Source organism: Nerophis ophidion, linkage group LG13, assembly GCF_033978795.1.
Source record: "Nerophis ophidion isolate RoL-2023_Sa linkage group LG13, RoL_Noph_v1.0, whole genome shotgun sequence".
Taxonomy (NCBI): Eukaryota; Metazoa; Chordata; class Actinopteri; order Syngnathiformes; family Syngnathidae; genus Nerophis; species Nerophis ophidion.
The window spans coordinates 17,697,127-17,724,897 of record NC_084623.1 but is presented as its reverse complement, the minus strand read 5'-3'; the positions used below and the strand labels follow the sequence as shown (position 1 = coordinate 17,724,897).

The window sequence follows — 27,771 nt, the reverse complement described above, 5'->3', positions numbered from 1 at the left end:
AGGAATTCACATTGCAGGAATTTTAAATAATTTATTTGTAGGTTATGGTGGAAAATAAGTATTTAGTCAACCATTCAAAGCTCTCACTGATGGAAGGAGGTTTTGGCTCAAAATGCCACGATACATGGCCCCATTCATTCTTTCCTTAACACGGATCAATCGTCCTGTCCCCTTAGCAGAAAAACAGCCCCAAAGCATGATGTTTCCACCCCCATGTTTCACAGTAGGTATGGTGTTCTTGGGATGCAACTCAGTATTCTTCTTCCTCCAAACACGACGAGTTGAGTTTATGACCTTATTGGTTGGAGCGGAATTTTTAGCCCAGCACCACTCACGGCTAAAAGTCGTTACTTTAATCGCATAATTACAGAGTAATTTGGACATCTGTGTTGCTGAATATTTTGCAATTTGTTCATTTAATAATGGAGACTATAAAGAAGAATGTTGTTGGTGGAAAGCGGTGGATTGCAGCTGACTTTAGGAACCAAAACACAGCCGGTGTTTCTTTGTTTGTTGTGAAGCTGTAATATGGAACAGAGTGGTCAAGCGAAAATGTTTCTCTACCACATGTCAACCAGCAAGTTTTCTGATGAGAAATTTGTGATATTAAGTCGGCTCTTACCAGAGACTTGAGCGGAGTTTGCGTCCTCCTGCAGCAGCTGTCAAAAAGGCAGCTGTGACTTTCTTGGCTCCTCCGTATGAGACACTGGCGGTCACCGCAGCCCTCCGACTTTCAGATATGACTTTATAATCTCACTAAAACACTAGTAACACAATAAGCAGATAAGGGATTCTCCAGAATTCTCCTGGTAAATGTGTCTAATAACATCTGAATCGCTCCCACTGCCATCGCCTTTTTTTTCTAGTGCTTCACTCTAACTTTCCTCATCCACGAATATTTCATCCTCGCTCAAATTAATGGGGAACTTGTCGCTTTCTCAGTTCGAAACGCTCTTGCTGCTGGTGGCTATGATTATAAACAATGTAAGGATGTAAGGAGCCCTACAACCCGTCATGTCATGCGCACATCGTCTGCTACTTCCGGTAAAGGCGAGGCTTTTTTATTAGCGACCAACTTCATCGTCGATGTTCTCTACTAAATCCTTTCAGCAAAAATATGGCAATATCATGAAATGCTCAAGTATGACACATAGAATGGACCTGCTATCCCCGTTTAAATAAGAAAATCTCATTTCAGTAGGCCTTTAAAGACAAGGACTGAAGACTATACTAGCAGCAATCGAAAGGTTGTGATGGTCCGGCTAAGTATTTACATTGAGAAAATGCAGTTATGTCAGTTCATTCATCACAAAATCATAACTTTTAGTCTCAGACGGATCTATGTTTGAAATGTAGCTTGCAGATTGTTCCTATGACAGGAAAGTCACTCCATTCATTGCCTTTGAACACATGCAGACATACAAAGCATATTTACCATATGAATGTGCAGTGAACAAAACAAAAGCCTTCCAATAATGGAAGTCTGCTCTCCTTTGCATAATGATGACAAAGAAGGCGCTTCAACTGTTTCGGGATTCAACATAAAGTGCTGAAACTGAAAACGTATTCAACTCTGCCAGCTGGCGTGCACATTTACATTCATGAAACAGGCGTGATAGTGACAGTTTTGTGAGACTACTTTCATCAGTTGGTCATATTTAAATAGAGACAAATACAACAAAAATAATCTTGGATAATTAAACTTTTTTTTAAATGCATCTAAAGCAGTGGTGTCAAACTCAAATACAGAGCGGGCCAAATTTTAAAACTGAACAAAGCCGCGGGTCGAGTTTGAACAAATTAACCCTTTAATTGGGACCCAAACAAGTTTTGCATTGAATATTGACCAAGCAAGGCTTATATAACTTAATAGTGACATGCAAAATCCAGTTTCAAATAATAATAATTGAAAAATATCAATAGCATATTAAATTAAATAAAAACACAAATTTAATGCCTTTTTTCGGCGGAGGGTTTGAGTTGGGCCGGGGTTTGGTGGTAGCGGGGGTGTATATTGTAGCGTCCCGGAATAGTTAGTGATGCAAGGGGTTCTGGGTATTCGTCCGGTTGTGTTTATGTTGTGTTACGGTGCGGATGTTCTCCCGAAATGTGTTTGTCATTCTTGTTTGCTGTGGGTTCACAGTGTGGCGCATATTTGTAACAGTGTTAACCTTGTTTATACGGCCACCCTCAGTGTGACCTGTATGGCTGTTGAACAAGTATGCCTTGCATACACTTGTGTGTGTGTGTATGAGCCACATGTATTATGTGAGTGGGCCGGCACACTGTTTTTATGGAAGAAAAGCGGACGTGGCCACATGGAGAGAACGCCAAAAGCAGTGCTTTTACGGCCCGCCCCCAATATTTTTGTCCGGGTGGAAATCGGAAGAAATTCGGGAGGGGCACTGAACTTCGGGAGTCTCCCAGGAAAATTGGGGAGGGTTGACGAGTATGAGTTTTAGCGGTGAATGTGGTGTTACAGCGGCGGGCCAGCTCTAATGTTAATTTGATATTGCCTCAAGGGCCAAATGAAATTACACGGCGGGCCAAATATGGCCCGCGGGCCGGAGTTTGACACCCATGATCTAAAGTAATGATCCTATTTGATAGACTGTCAATGGCTTTAAAGCAGCTAACCCAAATGCAGAGCTCCAAAACCTAGAACAAACCTCAATAAGCCTGTCAATGTTTTTGTTTATTTCTAACGGTGTTCATTGTTGACTCAGGTGTAAGGAGGTTTTCTGTGACTGGCAGGCTTTCAGATTAAAACCCTACTGAAACCCACTACTACCCACCATGCAGTCTGATAGTTTATATATCAATGATGAAATATTAACATTGCAACACTTGCCAATACTAAATTGCAATTTTAAATTTCCCGGGAGTTTCGTCTTGAAAACGTCTTGCAATGATGACGTGTACGCAAGACGTCACGGGTTTTAAGGAAATATGAGCGCTGCACACACACACAGCTAAAAGTTGTCTGCTTTAACGGCATAATTACACAGTATTTTGGAGATCTGTGTTGCTGAATCTTTTGCAATGTGTTCAATTAATATTGGAAAAGTCACTGTAGAATTATGGAGTTGGGAAGCTTTAGCCTTTAGCCACACAAACACATGGTGATTCCTTGTTTAAAATTCCTGGAGGTGAAACTTTACTATGGATCAGAGCGCGGTCAAGCAAACATGAATCACGACGGAATGTCAACCAGCAGTTTTCGGTGAGAAAATTGTGGTAAAAAGTCAGTTCTTACCGGAGAAAAGCTGAGCTTGTGCCGTCCATAAAGCTGCCGTCGACTCCCCTGAGACATTGGCATCAAGACACCCGTGGACGTACATCTCCGACTATCAGGTACTATTTAACTCACTAAAACACTAGCAACACAATAGAAAAATAAGGGATTTCCCAGAATTATCCTAGTAAATGTGTCTAAAAACATCGGAATCCGTCCCAATGCAATGAGGTTTTTTTTTTTTTTACTTATTTTTTTATCTTTTTTTTTTCTCGTCCGTCGCTATCAATATCCTCAAACACGGATCTTTCATCCTCGCTCAAATTAATGGGGAAATTGTCGTTTTCTCGGTCCGAAAAGCACTTTTAATTGGAGGCTCCCTTTAAAAACAATGTGAATACGTGAGGAGCCCCAACACGTGTGACGTCATCGTCCGATAGAGGCAGGGCTTTTCTCTTAACACCGAAAGTTGCGAATTTATCGTCGTTGTTCTCTACTAAATCCTTTCAGCAAAAATATGGCAATGAATGATCAAGTATGACACATAGAATGGACCTGCTATCCCCGTTTAAATAAGAAAATGTCATTTCAGTAGGCCTTTAAATTAATACCGATATTGCCAGTCAAAACGCAGCATCATTATTTTCTGTATACAAAAATGGTGCCCCCTTTGGTCAAGGTCAAACCTCACCATCAACACTATTGTCCTGTCTCCATGTCTTTATCCTCCTGGGTCCGTCAGCATTTTGCACAATATTTCACCGGCTTCGTTTATGATTATGGGATGGACCTGGGGACAAAACTAAATTAATGATGCGTTGTGAATTTGAATTTGCTATAAATCCAACACACAGTGGGTAAATGTCCTAAAGTCCGCTACTGGAATAGCTTTCAGTTCTCGTCATTGATGGTGGTATTGTGAAATATGGCCGTGTCAGCTTTGAAGTGGATTTAAAAGCCACGCAGTCCCTTTTCTGATCATTTGTCTTCCTGGTAGGATATTTTTTTAACGAAACCTTCCAGAAGTGTGTGTTGCATAGACCCAGAGTGTTGCATGGCCAACACTATTAAAACATTTAAAAGGGGACCTAAGATGATTTTAAAACTCTTTCATCCTGGTCCAGATAATATGTATTGGCTATGCTTTTTTCTCTTCTTGTCTCATTGAGGAGCACTCAACTTTAAAGGCCTACTGAAACCCACTACTACCGACCACGCAGTCTGATAGTTTATATATCAATGATGAAATACTGACATTGCAACACATGCCAATGCGGCTTTTTTAGTTTACTAAATTGCAATTTCAAATTTCCCGCGAGTTTCTTGTTGAAAACGTCGCGGAATGATGACGCGTACGGACAGTCAGGAAATATTAGCGCTGCACCACTAGCGGCTGAAAGTCGTCTGCTTTAATCGCATAATTACACAGCATTTTGAACATCTGTGTTGCTGATTGTTTTGCAAGTTGTTCATTTAATAATAAAGACTATAAAAAACAATGCTGTTGGTGGAAAGCGGTGGATTGCAGCAGTCTTTAGCACCGAGACACAGCCGGTGTTTCTTTGTTACGAAGCTTTAACACAGAGCGGTCAAGCAAACATGTTTTCTCTACGTCAACCAGCATGTTTTTGGATGGGGAAATTGTGATATATATCTTACCGGAGACATCAGTAGATTATTCGTCGTCCTGCAGCAGCTTTCAAAAAAGGCAGCTGTGAGCTTGGCTCCTCTGCTTCTCACTGAGACACTGCGTGTTCACCGCAGCCATCTGACCTCGGGGTATGTCTTTACAATCTTAAAAAACACTATTAAAACAATAAGCAGGGATCTTCCAGAATAATACTAGTAAATGTGTCTAATTACATCTGAAACGCTCACACTGCCGCCGCCCGGAACCTTCGTTTTTTGTTTTATTTTCTAGTCCCTCACTATCAATATTTTAATTCACAAATCTTTCATCCTCGCTCAAATTAATGGGGAAATTGTCTCTCTCTCGGTCCGAATTGCTCTTAGTGCTGGTGGCTCCAATTATAAACAATATGCCCCCAACCCCGCCCACCTCAACCGACGCACGGAGGGGGGGTTGGTGCTAGCGGGGTGTATAATTATAGCCAAGAGTCATGGATGCATGGCATTGTGGGTAATTCTTATGTTGCGTTTATAATGTGTTACAGAGCCGATGTTCTCCCGAAATGTGTTTGGTGTGGGTTCACAGAGTGTGGCACATATTAGCGAGAGTGTTAAAGTTGATTTTTATCACAATCATCAGTGTGATCTGTATGGCTATGGAACAAGACCCCTGGTTTACACATAGTAAAAGCAAAAAAACCCCCACCTCCGCCATTTTGAAAATGACGACAGCGGAAGCGTCACTTGTGACGTCACAAATTTGACCCGGCAGTAAAAGTAAGCTTGCTCTAATAAATTTGGGGAGCGAGTTTAACCCGGCAGTATTTCAAGGCAGGCGCATATTACATGCCCGGCGGCTATTCAAGGAAATACCGTATGCCTGATTAGCACTCCAACAAGTCAATAACATCGTCAAAGCTCACCTTTGTGCATTCACGCACAGTATAAAAAGTTTGGTGGACAAAATTCGACAAAGAAGGAGTGGAATAAATCACGTCTTTCTGTGGCAGCATCAGAGAAAGTTGTACTCGTAAACAAAATACTGTGAGTTGATGGTCTGGCAAAATTAGTGGGACAGTCCGGCGCTCCCCAAATCCTCTCATCAGTGAAGCATGTTTGATTGATTGATTGATTGAAACTTTTATTAGTAGATTGCACAGTTCAGTACATATTCCGTATAATTGACAACTAAACCTTAACACCCAAATAAGTTTTTCAACTTGTTTAAGTCGGGGTCCACGTTAATCAATTCATGGTAATATAAACAGTGGGATTTCTAACAATTACGGAGGTTTGTGTCATGTTTGTTCTCCTACAGAAAGAGTAGTAATACATAAATATATTTTTAGCCCCATATTTTTCAATTTTTATAGATTTTCAAAAAAGCTCCTGGGAGCCACTCGGGCGGCATTAAAGAGCCACATGCGGCTCTAGAGCCACTGGTTGCAGACCCCAGGTTTAAGACGAGTATTCAACTTTGTAACATGTATAATTCAGAAAAGACTTCATTCATCATAGGTCCTTAAATGGCTATGTTTTCTGCAGTTTTTCAGTTGTGCAGCACATTCTAGTTAGACCCCATTTTCTAAGGTTTTCTTGATAATGTTATTTTTTAAATATGACAAATATGTGATTCCTTTTAGGTACATTGGCACAATCACAACAATTGATTACCTTGCCATTCAATCAGCTATTTGTTTGTGACTACTTCTACTACTTTTAACTGAGTTGTTAATGCTAGACAATCCTACTTTTATAACAATTTCAGCCTGTTGCGATAACGAATATAACTTTGTTGTTCTCTGTTTGATTTCTCTCAGGTCTCTCAGTAGACTATACAGCCAACAAGCTTTACTGGATTAGTTCAGCCAATAACACCATCAACAGGTGCAATCTGGATGGAACTGGACTGGAGGTGCTGGAAAATCTGAAGAAGGAGCTTACGAAAGGCACTGCTCTGGCCGTGATGGGTGAGTTTGTCTCGGGTGCATTTGATTGTCAAAGGGGAGAAGTCTGACAGTTCAGGAATTTCATATATTTAAGGGGCACATATAATTATTTTTTATTTAAAACACTTCCATGTGGTCTAGATCAGTGTTTTTCAACCACTGAGATACAGTCTGGTGTGCCGTGGGAGATTATCTAATTTCACCTATTTGGGTTAAAAATATTCTTTGCAAACCAGTAATTTTAGTGATGTGTTGTGCTGTCTAGACCTCGGCAGAGTAACCGCGTAATACTCTTTCATATACTGCGGGAGGCAGGGTGCAGGTAAAAAGGTGTCTAATCCTTAAACCAAAAATAAACAAAAGGTGAGTGCCCCTAAGAAAAGGTGTTGAAGCTTAGGGATGAATATGCAGAACGAAACTAAAACTGAACTGGCTACAAAGAAAAACAGAATGCTGGACGACAGCAAAGACCTACTGTGGAGCAAATACGGCGTCCACAATGTACATCCAAACATGATATGACCATCAACAATGTCCCCACAAAGCAAGAAAAAAACATGTGAAATATTCTTGATTGCTAAAACAAAGTAAATGCAGGAAATATCACTCAAAGGAAGACATGAAACTGCTGCAGGGAAATACAAAAAAAAGAGAAAAAGCCACCAAAATAGGAGCGCAAGACAAGAACTAAAACACTACACACAGGAAAACGGCGAACAAGTCAAAATAAGTCAGGGTGTGATGTGACAGGTGGTGACAGTACACCTACTTTGAGACAAGAGCTATATTGATGCATGCTTGGTTATGCTTTGAAGTCATATCCAACAATTGCGACTTTTTACTGTCAACTGAGTTTCGTTTTTTAATGATTTCTGCTGGTGGTGTGCCTTCGGGATTTTTTTAAATGCAAAACATGTACCTTGGCTCAAAAAAGGTTGAAAAACACTGATCTAGATAATATGTATTGGATACATTGTGGTGTAAATTTTGCTCCGAGGTGACTTTTTTTTTTTGTCTATCGACAAGATGCTAAATTCTGAAGGCGTTTCCAGATTGCAAATGAAAAAGCATGCTCCACCCTCTCCAAACTATCATACTTTATCTTTTGAAAACCAACACTTAAAATGTATATCGAAGTCGTCACCACTGTTTTTTTTTTCAGTCACAGTCAAAAAGAAACTTTAAACATTTTAAACATCAACAACGTGGAGCGGATTTTTTTTCCAGCTGATTGTGTGTGACGTCAAATGCTTGCACAGTTCAAAAAAGTGAAAAAGAAGGAAGTCGAACAGATGCCGTAAATGGACAATGTCGCAACTACCATTGAAGAGACCGAGGTCGTGTATTTTTTTAAGTGGCCCATGTACTTTCTGTGTGTGCTGTGCATCCCAATGCTAGATCATCTTCTCACAAAATATGGTCTTTGGTCACGCGACAACTCCTGAAGACAATGTCACGCAATGAAGTCCACTTTTACTTTGAACATCATCTGATCTGAAATGTTGACATAACATTGTACTGACATGCTGCTCATTGTCCGCCCTGAGATCGGTAGGTCGTGAGTTCAAACCCCGGACGAGTCATACCAAAGACTAAAAATTGGACCCATTACCTCCCTGCTTGGCACTCAGCATCAAGGGTTGGCATTGGGGTTTAAATCACCAAAATGATTCCCGAGCGTGCCCACTGCTGCTGCTCACTGCTCCCCTCACCTCCCAGGGGGTGGAACACACACATATATATATATATATATATATATATATATATATATATATATATATATATACATACATTTTCTACCGCTTATTCCCTTTGGGGTCGCGGGGGCGCTGGTGCCTATCTCAGCTACAATCGGGCGGAAGGCGGGGTACACCCTGGACAAGTCGCCACCTCATCGCAGGGCCTATATATATATATATATATATATATATATGTAGGTTTGGGAAAAATCACAAGACTACTTCATCTCTACAGAACTGTTTCATGAGGGGTTCCCTCAATCATCAGGAGATTTTAATGGAAGCATTCACATACAATGGTTTATATAGGGCACAGAGTGGGTGGGTACAGGCAGGCGTAGGGTGTGGTGATTAGCTCATGTGTTACCTAGGAGGTGTTTCCATCTGTGGCGGCATGTTGAAAGATTTCACTGCGCTTGTTGAGGGATGATAGATCTGGATGATATATAATAAACAGTTTCTCTTTTAAGCATAGGTTGCATCTTTTATTACCACTGTTGTAAGGTGTGCTGGATGCAAGAATTTGCCATGTTATTGAATATTCAACATTATTGTCTTTGAGGTTCCAAATGTGTTTGCTGAGTTCTGTAGAATTCTGCAAAGTCTGGTTTCTAAAGGAGGCGTTGTGATTATTCCATCTTGTTTTGAACGCTCCTCCGGTTAATCCTACGTACGTGTCGGATGTGTTAATGTCCTTGCGTGTTACCTTTGCTTGGTAAACGACTGATGTCTGTAAGCACCCTCCGTTGAGAGGGCAATCAGGTTTCTTGCGACAAACCCTGGACGACTCATACCAATATATATATATATATATATATATATATATATATATATATATATATATATATATATATATATATATATATATATATATATATATATATATATATATGTATATATATATATATATATATATATGTATATATATATATATATATATATATATATATATATATATATATATATATATATATATATATATATATATATATATATATACAGTGGGGCAAAAACGTATTTAGTCAGCCACCGATTGTGCAAGTTCTCCCACTTAAAATGATGACAGAGGTTTGTAATTTTCATCATAGGTACACTTCAACTGTGAGAGACAGAATGTAAAAAAAAAATCCAGGAATTCACATTGTAGAAATTTTAAAGAATGTATTTGCAAATTATGATGGAAAATAAGTATTTGGTCAACCATTCAAAGCTCTCACTGATGGAAGGAGGTTTTGGCTCAAAATCTCACGATACATGGCCTCATTTATTGTTTCCTTAACACGGATCAATCGTCCTGTCCCCTTAGCAGAAAAACAGCCCCAATGCATGATGTTTCCACCCCCATGCTTCACAGTAGGTATGTTGTTCTTGGGATGCAACTCAGTATTCTTCTTCCTCCAAACACGACGAGTTGAGTTTATACCAAAATGGATACATGCGTTGCGATCCGTGACTCGGATCTTTACATGTTGTTTATTTCTCCATCTGTGTTTTCATTCTCCGTCCGACCCGTTTATTTCCTGTTTTGTCCACCACTATGGTTACTCATTAGTTCACCTGCTACACTCGGTCCCGCACACCTGCTTCAGCTAATCACCCTCCTTTATAAGCCAGCCTTTTCTGTTCAGCCTTCCTCAGATCCTAATTTGCCCACACGCAACAGTGACGACTCTCGACCCTCATCTTTGTATGTATATTCTCTCTAGCTTTTACGCTAAGCCATTTGTTTATTCCAGCTCACATGCTGAGGAATTGTTTTTCTGTTTTTGTGTGCCTTCATGCCAGATTAGTTGTTTACTTTTACTTCCTAGTTCTCATACTAGCGTTTTTGGTGTGCCTTCTCTTTACACCAGTGTTTTAGTTCCTAGCCTTTTATTATCTAATAAATACCTTATATCTTACCTTTGCTGTGTTCTGCTTCGACGCATCCTCCGGAAAACAACACCGGCAACTATGCCAAATAAGAGTCATAGCAACATGGATGATACAGCAGAGGATTGGGAGAATGTCATGTGGTCAGATGAAACCAAAATAGAACTTTTTGGTATAAACTCAACTCGTCGTGTTGGGAGGAAGAAGAATACTGAGTTACATCCCAAGAACACCATACCTACTGTGAAGCATGGGGGTGGAAACATCATGCTTTGGAGCTGTTTTTCTGCTAAGGGGACAGGACGACTGATCCGTGTTAAGGAAAGAATGAATGGGGCCATGTATCGTGAGATTTTAAACCAAAACCTCCTTCCATCAGTGAGAGCTTTGAATGGTTGACCAAATACTTATTTTCCACCATAATTTACAAATAAATTCTTTAAAATTCCTACAATGTGAAGTCCTGGATTTTTTTTTTCACATTCTGTCTCTCACAGTTGAAGTGTACCTATGATGAAAATTACAGACCTCTGTCATAATTTTAAGTGGGAGAACTTGCACAATCGGTGGCTGACTAAATACATATATATATATATATGTATGTTTAGACCCTGGTTCAGCCAATATCCGATCCGGCTCACTTGAGGGCAAACAAATAAGATTCGATGCTTGCTTTTAGCAGCATTTATCTAACTGCATGACAGTGTTATTATGCGCATGCCAAGATTCTATTAAAATAACACTTTATCCTACCTTATTTGAGATTCCTCCCCCTCTGGCTGAGAGCTTGACTTAATGTCTCAATATGTACATCCAGCTCACTGGGACGTCAAGATGGAGCTCGACTGCAAAACCCAGCCAACAGAGGCATTAAAAAACTGCGTAGAACCTCATGGCAAAATGCAAGAACCATATGATTTGACGCTTTGGCGTTGTCACAACATTTATATGTCAGCAAATATTAAATTCATCATAGGTCCCCTTTAGCCCAATTCAGTGGTTTTGGGAATTTGTTATCCACCCAATCCAAACAACAGTAATACGTCGTATTATCTCAAGAAGGGTGGTGTGATATTAGGTTAGGATGTCTGCCTTATAGCCAGCTTTTATGTGTATGTTCTCTATTCACCATGCAAGCCTGGGTTTTCACAGTTGAAAAAAATTGCATGTTAGGTTAATCGAAGTCTTAATTATCTACATGCGTGCGTATGAATATTTTTTGTCTATGTGCACTCTGATTGACTGCCGAGCGGTCGAGGTTGTGCCTCAGCGTCTCATCGGAATAAACACATAATACGCAGTAGAAAACCGATTAATTTAAATCGCATGAAGAAGCAGATGTACAGTATTGTGCAATGAAAGCAGTGGTTCCTTTCCTTAACCTGTATTTTATATTTAAAAAAAAGGCTGTCAAAGGATTAGTTAACTTTAAAGGCCTACTGAAATTAGATTTTTTTTATTTAAACGGGGCTAGCAGGTCCTTTCTAGTCGTCATACTTGATCATTTCGCGATAGTGCCATATTTTTGCTGAAAGGATTTAGTAGAGGACATCCACGATAAAGTTCGCAACTTTTGGTGCTGATAAAAAAGCCTTGCCTTTACTGGAAGTCGCAGAGGATGACGTCACATGTTGATGGCTCCTCACATATTCACATTGTTTTAAATGGGAGCCTCCAACAAAAAGTACTATTCGGACCGAGAAAACGACAATTTCCCCATTAATTTGAGCGAGGATGAAAGATTTGTGTTTAAAGATATTGATAGCGACGGACTAGAAAAAAAAAAAAAAACGTGTTAAAAAAAAACGCAAATGCATTGTGCCGGATTCTGATGTTTTTAGAGACATTTACTAGGATAATTCTGGGAAGTTCCTTATCTTTCTATTTTGTTGCTAGTGTTCTAGTGAGTTTAATAGTACCTGATAGTCGGAATGGTGTCTCCACGGGTGTGTTGACGCCAATGTCTCAGGGAAGTCGACGGCAGCTTAATGGACGGCCCAGGCTCAGCTTTTCTCCGGTAAGAAGCGACTTTTTAATTACAATTTTCTCACCGAAACTTGCTGGTTGATATTTGGTCTGGATTCATGTTCTCTTGACGGTGCTGTGATCCATAGTAAAGTTTCACCTCCGGGAATTTTAAACAAGGAATCACCGTGTGTTTGTGTGGCTAAAGGCTAAAGCTTCCCAACTCCATCTTTCTACTTTGTCTTCTCCAATATTAATTGAACAAATTGCAAAAGATTCAGCAACACAGATGTCCAAAATACTGTGTAATTATGCCGTGAAAGCAGACGACATTTAGCTGTACTTCCTAAAAACGCGTGACGTCTTGCGTACACGTCATCATTACACGTTTTCAAGACGAAACTCCCGGGAAATTTAAAATTGTAATTTAGTAAACTAAAAAGGCCGTATTGGCATGTGTTGCAATGTTAATATTTCATCATTGATATATAAACTCTCAGACTGAGTGGTGGGTAGTTGTGGGTTTCACTAGGCCTTTAACATCCCTGATAGAATACAAGATTGCTTTTATTTAATGTTACTTTTATGTTATGCTGAGTCTGGGGTGTTGCATCATCTGTAAAGAAAAAAACTATTTTTTTTTTATGTTGAGCCAAAATTTTAAAAAGTAATATAATTTCCCACATGAATAGAATGAACTTACTCTTGTGTTCTCTTTTACGTTGCATTCTAATATTTTATTTGCTAGTGCTGGGAATGGGATGGGAGAAACACACTGTTTTAGGATATATGTATATAGTAATGTACACTATATTGCCAAAAGTATTTGGCCACTTACCAAGACTCACATTTTAACTTGAAGTGCCATCCCAGTCCTAACCCATAGGGTTCAATATAATATCGGTCCATCTTTTGCAGCTATTACAGCTTCAACTCTTCTGGAAAGGCTGTCCACAAGGGTGTTTATCGGAATTTTTGATCATTCTCCCAAAAGCGCATTGTTGAGGTCACGCACTGATGTTGGTCGAAAAGGCCTGGCTCTCAGTCTCCGTTCTAATTCATCTCAAAGGTGTTCTAGCGGTTTCAGGTCAGGACTCTGTGCAGGCCAGTCAAGTTCATCCACACCAGACTCTGTCATCCATGTCTTTATGGATCTTGCTTTGTGCACTGGTGCACAGTCACGTTGGAAGAGGAAGGGGCCCACTCCAACCTGTTCCCACAAGGTTGGGAGAATGGTATTGTCCAAAATGTTTTAGTATCCTGGAGCATTCAAAGTTCCTTTCACTGGAACTAAGGGGCCAAACCCAACTCCTGAAAAACAACCCCACATCATAATTCCTACTCCACCAAATTTTATATTGGGCACAATGCAGGTCGAAATGTACTGTTCTCTGGCAACCTCCAAACCCAGACTGGTCCGTCAGATTTCCAGATGGAAAAGCGTGATTCATCACTCCAGAGAACGTGTCCAGTGGCGACGTGCTTTACACCACTGCATCCGACGCTTTGCATTGAACTTGGTGATGTATGGCTTAGATACAGCTGCCCGGCCATGGAAACCCATTCCATGAAGCTCTCTGCGTACTGTATGTGGGCTAATTGGAAGGTCACATGAAGCTTGGAGCTCTGTAGCGACCTCTTTGCACTATCCACTTCAGCATCTGCTGACCCCTCTATGTCAGTTTACATGGCCTACCACTTTGTGGCTGAGTTGCTGTTGTTCCCCAAACACTTCCATTTTCTCATAATAAAGCTGAGGGTTGACTTTGGAATATTTAGGAGCGTGGACATTTTACGACTGGATTTGTTGCACAGGTGGCATCCTATGACAGTTCCATGCTGGAAATCACTGAGAGCGGCAAGTTCTTTCACAAATGTTTGTAGAAACAGTCTATAAGTGCTTGATTTTATACACCTGTAGCCGGGCCAAGTGATTAGGACACCTGATTCTCATCATTTGGATGAGTGGCCTAATACTTTTGGCGATATAGTGTATATGTGTATGGCCACTTTAATATTGTAATCACAAATAGAAGCCAAAAGAGAAGGTGACATTGAATAATGACATGCAGCAGCATATTAGCAGGTACAGCACAACAGTGGATTCAAGTTTGCTCGTCTCCATCAATCACAATTAATGCAGAGGAAATTGTTTGAACAGCATCAACTTTGAAACGACGACTTTTCACCGCGCTCTGACAGTACAGTACAGGCAAGGTGTAAAAATGACTTACACTCATGCGTCATCCAATACTTTGCAGACCAATTTCTATGATGATATAATTTTCCTTCATTTGTCATGCCATGTTTTGGTCTCCTCTACTGGGTCGGTGGACATAGTTCTGCTTATCCACAATGTAGTACAGTTACATTTTAGTTTGACACAAAAATTCTGGGCCACTCATATAAACTTCTAAAGGACCTTCCATGCCACCCAAAACTCGATGTCACCGCCCCCTACGCACACACATCTCCCGTCCAAAGGCAAAACCTAGTAACTCACTTCTTGCTGATTTTGAGAAAAACAAAGGAAAACCAATCTATCTTGATGCTGTCTTACAAAGATCTACAAAGTCATCAAACGTATAGATATTTATCTTGAGCTTTCATTTTCTTGCCGATTGAGCCATGAATTGAATTTGCTCTCATGAACGTGTGCCCTTTCTCCAGATATTTTATTACAATCTCGGGTGGGCCCCATTCTGCGTTTGCACATTGGGCAAGAGCCGTGTACAGCGTCCGGTTTTTATTTCGACCTCCACAATGATCTTCCCAAAAGAGTATGCAAGGGGAAGAATCAAGAACAATGCATTTAATGAAGGTTTCTTGCAACCTCCTGGGCCAATCTTCCAAATATCCCCTCGTGCCAAAATATCACATAATCAGGTTGACCGTCGGCCCCCATTCGTGCAAATGTCTCATTAAAGACAATAAGGCGACTGACAAAGAAGCTCCGATTGGTCCCTTGAGATACTAGGTTTTTCTGTTGTAACTACGCGGTTATGTGGTAGTTGCTAGGTCCTGCCATGCGCGTAACAGCTTACTTACGGAACAAATTACAATGTCGCATACACTAATGTAAAGCATATCACCTAGGAACTCCAAAATTATTATCAGCTCAGTTTTGACCAAAATTGAGTTACTGGGTTTTGCCTTTGGACGGGAGACATAGTATGTTTACATGCAAGAACATAATTATTGCATTGATTAGTGTGAAACCAGCTTTGTAAAAGCCTTAATTAGCTTTTTAAAGGCCTACTGAAACCCACTACTACCGACCACGCAGACTGATAGTTTATACATCAATGATGAAATATTAACATTGCAACACATGCCAATACGGCCGGTTTAGTTTACTAAATTACAATTTTAAATTTCCCGCGGAGTTTCTTGTTGAAAACGTCGTGGAATGATGACATGTGTTTGTGACGTTATTGGTTGGAGGGGACATATTAGCGCAGCACCACTTGCGGCTAAAAGTCGTCTCTTTTCATCGCACAATGACATAGTATTATGGATTATCTGTGTTGCTGAATCTTTTGCAATTTGTTCAATTGATAATGGGGAAGTCAAAGTAGAAAGATGGAGTTGGGAAGCTTTAGCCTTTAGCCACACAAACACACGGTGTTTCCTTGTTTAAAATTCCCGGAGGTGAAGCTTTACTATGGATTAGAGCGGTCAAGCGAACATGGATCCCGACCACTTGTCAACCGTCAGGTTTCGGTGAGAAAATTGTGGTAAAAAGTCGCCTCTTACCGGAGATCTGCGGAGCCTGCGCCGTCTATGCAGCTGCCGTGACTTCCCTCAGACACTGGCGTCAACACACCCGTGGACGCACCCCTCCGACTATCAGGTACTATTTAACTCACTAAAACACTAGCAACACAATAGAAAGATAAGGGATTTCCCAGAATTATCCTAGTAAATGTGTCTAAAAACATCTGAATTGACTATCAGGTACTATTTAACTCAATAAAACACTAGCAACACAATAGAAAGATAAGGGATTTCCCAGAATTATCCTAGTAAATGTGTCTAAAAACATCTGAATTGACTATCAGGTACTATTTAACTCACTAAAACACTAGCAACACAATAGAAAGATAAGGGATTTCCCAGAATTATCCTTGTAAATGTGTCTAAAAACATCTGAATCGCTCCCAATGCAATCACATTTTTTTTCTTTTTTTTTCTAGTCCTTCGCTATCAATATCCTCAGACACGAATCTTTCATCCTCGCTCAAAATAATGGGGAAATTGTCGTTTTCTCGGTCCGAATAGCCATTATAAACAATGTGAGGATGTGAGGATCCCTCACACTGGTGACATCATCGTCTGCTACTTCCGGTAAAGGCAAGGCTCTTTTATTAGCGACCACAAGTTGCGAACTTTATCTTCGATGTTCTCTGGTAAATCCTTTCATCAAAAATATGGCAATATCGCGAAATGATCAAGTATGACACATAGAATGGACCTGCTATCCACGTTTGAATAAGAAAATCTAATTTCAGTAGGCCTTTAACCTTTTAAAGATGGGGTTAACATATCTAGATCATATGTAGATTAATACCCTAAATAATTTGGTTCATGTATAAGTATATGTATATATACATATATGTAAATATCGTATATATGTGTGTAAATATGCAGCCGTGGTCAAAAGTTTACATACACTTGTAAATAACATAAATTACTTGAGTTTCAAATAATGTCTACAAGTGATTGTAGCACATATTTGGTCATTGTCAGGTTCAAACACTGATGACATCTATTAAACAAGACAAGAAGCAAATAATTAAACAGAGACAGAATTCAATTTAGCACAGTGAGGAGAAACGTGTACATCTGTACCCTTGAACAGTGTCATCACGTCCGGCCAAAAGATTGCACGCCTCTTTCTTTTATTTGGACCTTCCCTCACCACATGCCAAAAGCTGCTTCCAAAGGAACGGGGTCGTAAACAGTCATCGCCTTTGATTACAAAAAGTTCAAAAGAAAGGGTCGATTCAGAAAAGAGGTCGTAAAAGAGTTCAAAAAAGAAGTTCGTAAAATAATTTTAAAAAAGAGGTTCGTAAAATAGGTTGTAAAAGAGTTCAAAAATAGGTTTGTAAAAGAGTTCAAAAAAGAGGTTTGTAAAAGAGGTCGTAAAATAGTTCAAAAATAGGTTCGTAAAAGAGTTCAAAAAAGCGGTAGCCGGAGTGGTGTCTGGTTCTGCTTTCTCTTTGCTTTTGTAATTCTTGGGTCAGACACTATCTTTCTGTTGATTACAATTCATGAAAGAAACAGAATCAGACATACTTTATTAATCCCCAAGGGGAAATTTAAATGTTCAGCACAATCCCATTCAAGGACAGACAAACATTACAGGGAGACAGAACAGGATCACTAAAATAAAAGATTAAAATAAAATAAAATAAAATAAAATAAAAAAATCGGTCTTTCCATCCTACACAGTGGAGTTTTACAAGCCTTCTTCTTGGTAGGTTCAAAGACATGTTTTTGCTTCTCGCAGGGCACTCAATGTAACACAAAGTTTTTGTGATAATTTAGAAACCATTATTCTAACAGTCATAAAACACTTTCATGAAGTTTGGTTATTTTATGAATCTAATATGGGTCAACTGAAAATGTGACTTAACCTGCTGGGTCAAAAATATACATACAGCAAAGTTAATATTTGGTTGCATGTCCCTTGGCTAGTTTCACTGCAATAAGGCACTTTTGGTAGCCATCCACAAGCCTCTGGTTGAGTTTTTGACTACTCTTCTTGACAAAATTGGTGCAGTTCAGCAAAATGTGTTGGTTTTCTGACATGGACTTGTTTCTTCAGCGTTATCCACATGTTTAAGTCAGGACTTTGGGACAGCCATTCTAAAACCTTGATTCTAGCCTGAGTTAGCCATTCCTTTACCACTTTTGACGTGTGTTTGGGGTCATTGTCCTGTTGGAACACCCAACTGTGCCCAAGACCCAACCTCCGGGCTGATGATTTTAGGTTGTCCTGAGGAATTTGGAGGTAATCATTTTTTTTCATTGTCCCATTTACTCTCTGTAAAGCACCAGTTCCATTGGCAGCAAAACAGGCCCAGAACATAATACCTACCACCACCATGCTTGACGGTAGGTATGGTGTTCCTGGGTTTGAAGGCCTCGCCTTTTCTCCTCCAAACATATTGCTGGGTATTTTGGCCAAATAGTTCATATTGTGTTTTATCTGACCACATAACTTTCCTCCAGAAGGTCTCATCTGTGTCCATGTGATGTCAGATGAAACAATAATTGAGCTGTTTGGCCACAATATCCAGCCATATGTTTGTTGTTGGTAGTTCTGTATTGCGCTTCACGTACTCTCTTTATTTACCAGTAGAAACGCAGTTTTTTGCCATACTTCCTCTCCATGCATGTGGATGAAAAAAAAAGTATTATTTTGTTCAAAGGCAGTACAGTATTGTATTTAATTAATCATTACCACGGTACTTTATTAATATTGTACCACACTAATTCACCATGTATGGTATGAGATTAGCTGATACATATTGGATTATCATCAGTGGATGATACCAATCATGGTAATACATCATTATTAATATGATTATATTCCATAGTTGCTAACCCTCCCGAATTTCAGCGCCTCTCCCGAAAACTTCCCGGGAACAATTTTCTCACGAAAATCTCCCGAAATTCAGGCGGAGCTGGTGGCCACGCCCCCTCCAGCTCCATGCAGACCGACTCAATGTTGTGACCCTCTTAAACAGGACAATACCGCCATCTACTGTACATGGAATAATATGTAAGTATATTCTACATTTACTGTAAGTGCAGTCAGGAACCATGCATTAGGGAGTCTGTTCTGAAGCCCACAGTAAAGAGACGTAACTTCATCACGTCGCCTGGTTATTGACTCCAACCCAATATATTACACCATCCTCGAGCAAAATGCAGTAATACGCTTGCAAGTTCCAGAACAATTGGAAACAAGAATTTCAGTTTATCCAGGAGAGTTTGAAGGGGAAGGGGTATGTTGCCTGTAAATTTTGCAGGACAGACCTTTCCATTGAACACGGCGGCCGAACGGATACTGAGCCATGAACGGTCAGTCAGCGAAGCACAAAGCGTCCGCAGCGCAACATCGTTCACAACCCAGTATTATGGCCCACCTTGCAAAATGGAGACCCGATGGTGTCTCTTATGCTAAGACAAAGATGGCTATGCTGATAGCTGGAAGCAACATCCCGTTCTCATTTGCGGCTGTCTAGAACAAATCCGTGAAAGATGTTCTCGGATTCAGAGATCACTCGCCAATATGCAAATGGCAGAACAAAGGTTACTCATATAGTGAAAGGTAAGTGTTGTTGTTTTTTTTTTTTAGTGACCAGCAAGCACAGTACAGTTAGTAGAACAACTGTGTTTTTATTACTGTGTATTTGATAGGTGCCGTTGGAAATTCAACTATTTATTTTATTTATATATATAATATAATAAATATCTATAGCTGGAATGCACTGAAAGTCAAGTATTTTATACATACATATATATATATATATATATGAAATACATATGTAATACTCGAGTTGGTGAATTATACGCCACGCCTCTTAACCACGCCCTCGCCCCAACCACGCCCCCAACCAGACCTCCGACCCACCCCAGACCACCCCCCACCCCCCACCTCCACCCCTTACCTCCCGAAATCGGAGGTCTCAAGGTTGCCAAGTATGTTATATTCTTAGTGCATCCTCTGGGGGTTATGTCAACCCCTGTCTTTAAAAACTAGTGACGACTCTGTTTGCCACTATATTTAACGGTCTTCGAACGCACCACGGTTACAGTATGTGCAAGGAGATGGAAAAGTGCAACTTATACAAAACTTTCTTCTGTGGTGCCCTCATTTAGAAGTATTATGATGTTACCTTTTAATTTATTTTCCAAGGTCAGCTTAAGGCGTTGAGTGAAGCGTTCGAAATTGGGTTTGTTGCTATCCAGGTGGAACGAACCTTTTTGTCATATTTGATAGGGGGTTTATGTAGTCTTAGAAATTGGTAAAATGATTCAAGCGATCTTATTATGAGCCTTTGTGCAGTGCAGTTATACAGCACTGCAAATGATGATCTTTGCATTAAAGGCCTACTGAAATGAGATTTTCTTATTTAAACGGGGATAGCAGGTCCATTCTATGTGTCATATTTGATCATTTTGCGATATTGCCATATTTTTGCTGAAAGGATTTAGTAGAGAACATCGATGATAAAGTTCGCAACTTTTGGTCGCTAATAGAAAAGCCCTGCCTTTACCGGAAGTATGAGCGCGTGACGTCCACACATATTTTAATGGGAGCCACCGGCAGTAAGAGCAGTTCGGACCGATAAAGCGCGATTTCCACATTAATTTGAGCGAGGATGAAAGATTTGTGAATTAGGATATTGATAGTGAAGGAGAAAACAAAACAAAAAAGCGACGGCTCCGGGCGGCGGCGGCAGTGTGAGCTTTTCAGATGTAATTAAACACATTTACTAGGATAATTCTGGAAGATCCCTTATCTGCTTATTGTTTTAATAGTGTTTTAGTGAGATTTTAAAGATTGTAAAGTCATACCTTGAGGTCGGATGGCTGCGGTGAACACGAAGTGTCTCAGAGAGAAGCCGAGGAGCCAAGCTCACAGCTACCTTTTTTGAAAGCTGCTGCAGGAGGACGAAAAAGCCACTGATGTCTCCGGTAAGATATATATCACAATTTCCCCATCCAAAAACACGCTGGTTGACGTGGAGAAAACATGTTCGCTTGACCGCTCCGCTTCACAACAAACAAAGAAACACTGGCTGTGTCTCGGTGCTAAAAACAGCTGCAATCCACCGCTTTCCACCAACAGCATTGTTCTTTATAGTCTCCATTATTAAATGAACAAATTGCAAAAGATTCAGCAACAAAGAGGTCCAAAATACTGCGTAATTATGCGGTTAAAGCAGACGACTTTTCGCCGCGAGTGGTGCAGCACTAATATTTCCTGACAGTCCGTGACGTCACATCATCATTCCGCGACATTTTCAACAAGAAATTCGCGGGAAATTTAAAATCGCAATTTAGTAAACTAAAAAGGCTGTATTGGCATGTGTTGCAATGTTAATATTTCATCATTGATATATAAACTATCAGACTGCGTGGTCGGTAGTAGTGGGTTTCAGTAGGCCTTTAAATCTACTTTGATTGTGCAGATAAAGAAAATATTGTGAGTCGAGTGTGTGTGTATTTCAAACTAGCTGGTTACAGTTTAAACAGATGGAACGTTGTTCAACAACAGCTGTGTTCTTAACCGTCCTATCATGACCGATTTGTTGGTGATGTTTGAAGTAGTTAAGGTTCATTCAATGCAGCTTGATGTGTAAACAAGGCGAGTTTGATTCCTATTAGGAGGAGAATGTCCCTCACACAGCAGGAGACAAGCAGGCATAGAATAACTGAACAGAGTGAAATCAATGTGTCATTATGTCGCAGATTGCCGCAGGATAAAATCAATTTATTTTGCCTTTACTGCGCGGGCGTGATGGCTGGAAAAACGGTATTAATGTTTTTTTGCAGGAGGTTGATGCACTATACGGACGTCCTATGGCTCTGTAATAATTGGATTGGCTCGAGGCGTAGGTGAGGGCCTCGCTGTAGAAGGTAGGCCATTCATCAGCCTCGACTTTCCGGCACTGAAACAGGCAGTTGATGTGGAAATTGAATATGATGTGCTACGAGCGAAAAATCACAACGAGCCAGGGGGCCCGACGGCATCAAATTAACATAGGGGGCAGAGCTAACAGAGGCGTACATGACTTCCAGGGGTCAAGCGTTCTGTAAACTTCTTGTCAACAGACACTAGCACTCAAGACAAGTTTATTCTACCATGAATTGATTAACGTGGACCCCGACTTAAACAAGTTGAAAAACTTATTCGGGTGTTACCATTTAGTGGTTAATTGTACGGAATATGTACTGAACTGTGCAATCTACTAATAATAGTTTCAATCAATCAATTAATCAATCAATCAATCAATTTCTTGTAAAAGATTACACTAGACCACAAAGCTCTTGATTTAAATGGGAATTGTCCCATTATGCATGAAATAGTAAAGACCAAAAGAATGCCTGACTATGAAAAGATACACTATATTGCCAAAAGTATTTGGCCACCTGCCTTCACTCACTTAATGTCACGCCCAGGAAATCATGTTTTGTTTTGGTCATGTTATGTTTTGTTTTTTGGACATTTGTTTCCTGTTTTGCACTTCCTAGTTTGTTTTTGTATCCATAGTAACTCATTAGTTTCCACCTTGTCTCCAAGTCACTCAGTTCGCACACCAGCTGGTTAATTATCACTGCTAGTATTTAAGCCACAGTTGCCTGATAGTCAGCCTGGCAACTTTACCTACCGACATACCTACACATCCCATATTCATCTGCTTCATGCCTTGCTATGCTGTTTGTTTTTGTCCACGCCACGTAAGTTGTGTATTTATGCCTCAGTGCAAGTTTTGTTTTTTCATGCCACCGTGCAAGTGTTTTTGTTTCATGTTTGTATTTTGTAGCCTAGTATTCGTACCTCCTTGTGAGCCTTTGTTTGCCTTTTTTTTTTAGTTTTGTTAGAATATAAATAAAAATGTACCTTCATTCACGCCTGGCTCGTGCCGATCATCCTTTGCATCGAAGAAACAATCCAAGTCCAAGTTAATGTCTGACACTTAAAGTGCCATCCCATTCCTAACCCATAGAGTTCAATATGATGTCGGTCCACCTTTTGCAGCTATTACAGCTTCAACTCTTCTGGGAAGGCTGTCCACAAGGTTGCGGAGTGTGTTTATAGGAATTTCCCACCATTCTTCCAAAAGCGCATTGGTGAGGTCACACACTGATGTTGGTGGAGAAGGCCTGGCTCTCAGTCTCAAAAGGTGTCCTACCAGGTCCAGGTCAGGACTCTGTGCAGGCCAGTCAAGTTAATCCACACCAGACTCTGTCAGCCATGTCTTGATGGACCTGAAACATTTATATATATATATATATATATATATATATATATATCCATCCATCCATCCATTTTCTACCGCTTATTCCCTTTTGGGGTCGCGGGGGGCGCTGGCGCCTATCTCAGCTACAATTGGGCGGAAGGCGGGGTACACCCTGGACAAGTCGCCACCTTATCGCAGGGCCTTATATATATAGCCTTATATATATATATATATATATATATATATATATATATATATATATATATATATATATATATATATATATATATATATATATATATATGAGAGACCCTACAGTATTATTTACCAGTGGTGTAGAGTTGCTTTACAGTGGCGGACTTAAATGATTGTCGTATATTACCGTATTTCCTTGAATTGCTGCAGGGCATATAGTATGCGCCTGCCTTGAATTACTGCCGGGTCAAACTCGCTTCGCAAAATAATTAGCGCATGCTTAGTATTACCGCCTGGTCAAACTCATGACGTCACGAGTGACACTTCCCCTGTCATCATTTTCAAAATGGAGGAGGCTGATTTCAATACCGGTAATTTGAAATCGCATAAAAGGAAGTAGATTAAGAGCTATTCAGTAGGATTTAAGGTCCAAGCTTACATCACACTCAAATTTTTACTGTATGCTTTTGGTAAGTGCCGGAGTGAGAAGAGGTTTTAAAATAATTAGCGCATGCTTACTTTTACCGCATGCCTTTGGTAAGCGCAGGAGTGAGAAGAGGTTTTAAAATTATTAGCGCCCCGGCGGCAATTCAAGGAAATACGGTAACTGTAAATGTCAATTGAGTTGTAAAAATATTAATTGATGCTGCACTTAAATATGACAAGATTTCATAGTTTTTTTAAACTCTTGACACTAAAAATAAAATGAAACTTTTAACCATTTATTTTTTTAAATGTTGAGTTAAGTATTGATCTAAAAATGTTTTGCACGAAATAATTCTTTATTTTGATAGGGAAATCTGCACTTTTTTTTAATGTCTTTCCTTTTTCTAAAAAGTAAAAAACTGTTAATATGAGGTGGCAAAACCAAAAATGGATTCGGAATTAATCTATTGCATTTATAAAGCGTTGGGAAAGGGCATGTTCACCACTGTGTTACATCACCTTTTCTTTTAACAACACTCAATAAACGTTTGGGAACTGAGGGAACTAATTGTTGAAGCTTTGAAAGTGGAATTCTTTCCCATTCTTGTTTTATGTAGAGCTTCAGTCGTTCAACTGTCCGTGGTCTCCGCTGTCGTATTTTACGCTTCACAATGCGCCACACATTTTCGATGGGAGACGTGTCTGGACTGCAGGCGAGCCAGGAAAGTACCCACCCTCTTTTTTTACGAAGCCACGCTGTTGTAACTCGTGATGAATGTGGCTTGGCATTGTCTTGCTGAAATAAGCAGGGGCGTCCATGAAAAAGACGGCGCTAAAATGGCAGCATATGTTGTTCCAAAACCTGTATGTACCTTTCAGCATTAATGGTGCCTCCACAGATGTGTAAGTTACACGTGCCTTGGGCACTAATGCACCCCATACCATCACAGATGCTGGCTTTTTAACTTTGCGTCGATAACAGTCTGGATGGTTCACGTCCCCTTTGGTCCTGATGACACGATGTCGACTATTTACAAAAACAATTTGAAATGTGGACTCGTCAGACCACAGAACACTTTTCCACTCTGCATCAGTCCATCTTAGATGATCTCGGCCTAGAGACGCCGGCGGCGTTTCTGGATGTTGTTGATGAATGGCTTTCGCTTTGCATAGTAGATCTTTAACTTGCACTTACAGAGGTAGCGACAAACTGTATTTAGTGACAATAGTTTTCTGAAGTGTTCCTGAGCCCATGTGGTGATATCCTTTAGCGATTAATGTTGTTTTTTGATACAGTGCCGTCCGAGGGGATCAAAGGTCACGGTCATTCAATGTTGGTTTTCGGCCATGCTGCTTACGTGGAGTGATTTCTCCAGATTCTCTGAACCTTTTGATGATATTATGGACCGTAGATGTTGAAATCCCTATATTTCTTGCAATTGCACTTTGTTATTCTTAAACTTTTTGACTATTTGCTCACGCATTTGTGGACAAAGGGGTGTACCTCGCCCCATCCTTTCTTGTGAAAGACTGAGCATTTTTTGGGAAGCTGTTTTTGTACCCAATCATGGCACCCACCTGTTGCCAATTACCCTGCACACCTGTGGGATGTTTCAAATAAGTGTTTGATGAGCATTCCTCAACTTTATCAGTATTTATTGCCACCTTTCCCAACTTCTTTGTCACGTGTTGCTGGGATCAAATTCTAAAGTTAATGATTTTTTGCAAAAATATATATTTTTTTATCAGTTTGAAAATCAAATATGTTGTCTTTGTAGCATATTCAACTGAATATGGGTTGAAAATGATTTGCAAATCATTGTATTCTGTTTACATTTACATCTAGGACAATTTCCCAACTCATATGGAAACGGGGTTTGTATTGTTTCATTTTATGTCCGCAAGTAAACTATGTGTTACCTTGAAGGTTTGGAATGTAGGAGTTGGAGTACTCTCCTATATCTTACCTGTATTAGAACAATGAGGCTGTATTCCTTTCTGGACAGGGTGGAGGCTTTCTTCGTATGCAAGAAGTGTCTCTTTCGTTTGAATGTTAGACCAATTCGAGAAGCCTGTATGAATGTATTGGTATGGGCTGGTCTCCTGAAGCTTTAGTAAAACTTGATAATATTCCTATTCTGTCTTGATGGTCCTTCTTACTCTGCATATATGTCATCTGAAAGAACTTGGGATTGACTAGTGACTTTAATTCCCTGGGAGGGAATACTGGTCAGATGCAACACATCCTATGACAGATCCACGCTGGAAATCACTGAGAGTGGCCCATTCGTTCACAAATGTTTGTAGAAACAGTCTTATTGCCTAAGTGCTTGGTTTAATACACCTGTGCCAAGTGATTAGGACACCCGATTCTGATCATTTGGATGGGTGGCCAAATACGTTTGGCAATATAGTGTATATGTTTCATTTTGGTCGCTAAAAATGTTAAAAAAGTGGGTGAATGGACTAATCAACCAATTTTGCTCTTTACTAAACAAACTCACTTACCAAGGTTGACACAATGCTGTGTGGTAGAGTTCAATAGTAAAAACCAAAACAATAAGCCAAATAAAAACTAAAATGTGCTGTCTTCTCTGGGTATTTATGAAGGTGGAATTGACATAATAACACTTCTTTCCTCACACAGAACTCTGAATGGTTCAAAAATGCCCTCTGCTGATGGGATAAAAGTGGCTGACAGCCGCAAAATAGAAATAACAAAAACAACACAATATTGACATTTCCGTGGACTCGTATTATGTTTTCTAATGACCCAATGATTTTGGTTACAGGCGGTAAACTGTGGTGGGCAGATGACGAATCTGCACAGCTGGGAACCGTCAACAAGAGGGATGGACGGAACTTTGTGATTCTGAGAAACAAGACTGGTGGGGTGGTTCACATGAAGGTGTACGATCAGGATGGTCAGAAAGGTGAGCTCTGACATACGTGGCATTTACATAAAGAGATGCAATTCAGTTCCAATCACCACAATACTGTTTGGAACAGTAAATCTGGACATATCAGAATAGTAATATCTGCATCAGATATGTCAATATTGTCAGGTTAAACCAATGTGACAGAGTAACCTGCCAATGAATTTTTATCGATCAATCAATCAATCAATGTTTATTTATATAGACCTAAATCACAAATGTCTCAAAGGACTGCACAAACCATTACGACTACGACATCTTCGGAAGAACCCACAAAAGGGCATGGAAAACTCACACCCAGTGGGCAGGGAGAATTCACATCCAGTGGGACGCCAGTAACAATGCTTTCGGTCCCCCAGGGGACCGAAAGCAATGGATGTCGAGCGGGTCTAACATGATACTGTGAAAGTTCAATCCATAGTGGCTCCAACACAGCCGCGAGAGTTCAGTTCAAAGCGGATCCAAGACAGCAGCGAGAGTCCCGTCCACAGGAAACCATCCCAAGCGGAGGCGGATCAGCAGCGTAGAGATGTCCCCAACCGATACAAGGGCGAGCGGTCCATCCTGGTTCCCAACGAGCGGTCCATCTTGGAACTCGACTCTGGACAGCCAGTACTTCATCCATGGTCATCGGACCGGACCCCCCTCCACAAGGGAGGGGGGGACATAGGAGAAAAAAGAAAAGAAGCGGCAGATCAACTGGTCCAAAAAGGAGGTCTATTTAAAGGCTAGAGGATACAAATGAGTTTTAAGGTGAGACTTAAATGCTTCTACTGAAAAAAAATAAAGCTCCACAAAAACAAATAACTAGGGAGGTCATCTGGAATCTGGTTTCTCATTGAC

At 40.2% G+C, this 27,771-nt stretch overlaps 1 protein-coding gene across 6 annotated transcripts in view; it reads left to right on the top strand.

Annotated features, from left to right (window-relative positions):
• lrp1bb (low density lipoprotein receptor-related protein 1Bb) overlaps positions 1–27,771 on the top strand; it is a 993,888-nt gene that overhangs the window by 657,343 nt on the left and 308,774 nt on the right. For all 6 annotated transcript variants that reach the window (XM_061918476.1, XM_061918478.1, XM_061918475.1 and 3 more), the window contains 2 exons: positions 6,685–6,834; positions 26,785–26,925. In XM_061918476.1, coding sequence (XP_061774460.1) covers positions 6,685–6,834; positions 26,785–26,925 — 291 coding nt within the window. The remainder of the gene's footprint in view (positions 1–6,684; positions 6,835–26,784; positions 26,926–27,771) is intronic.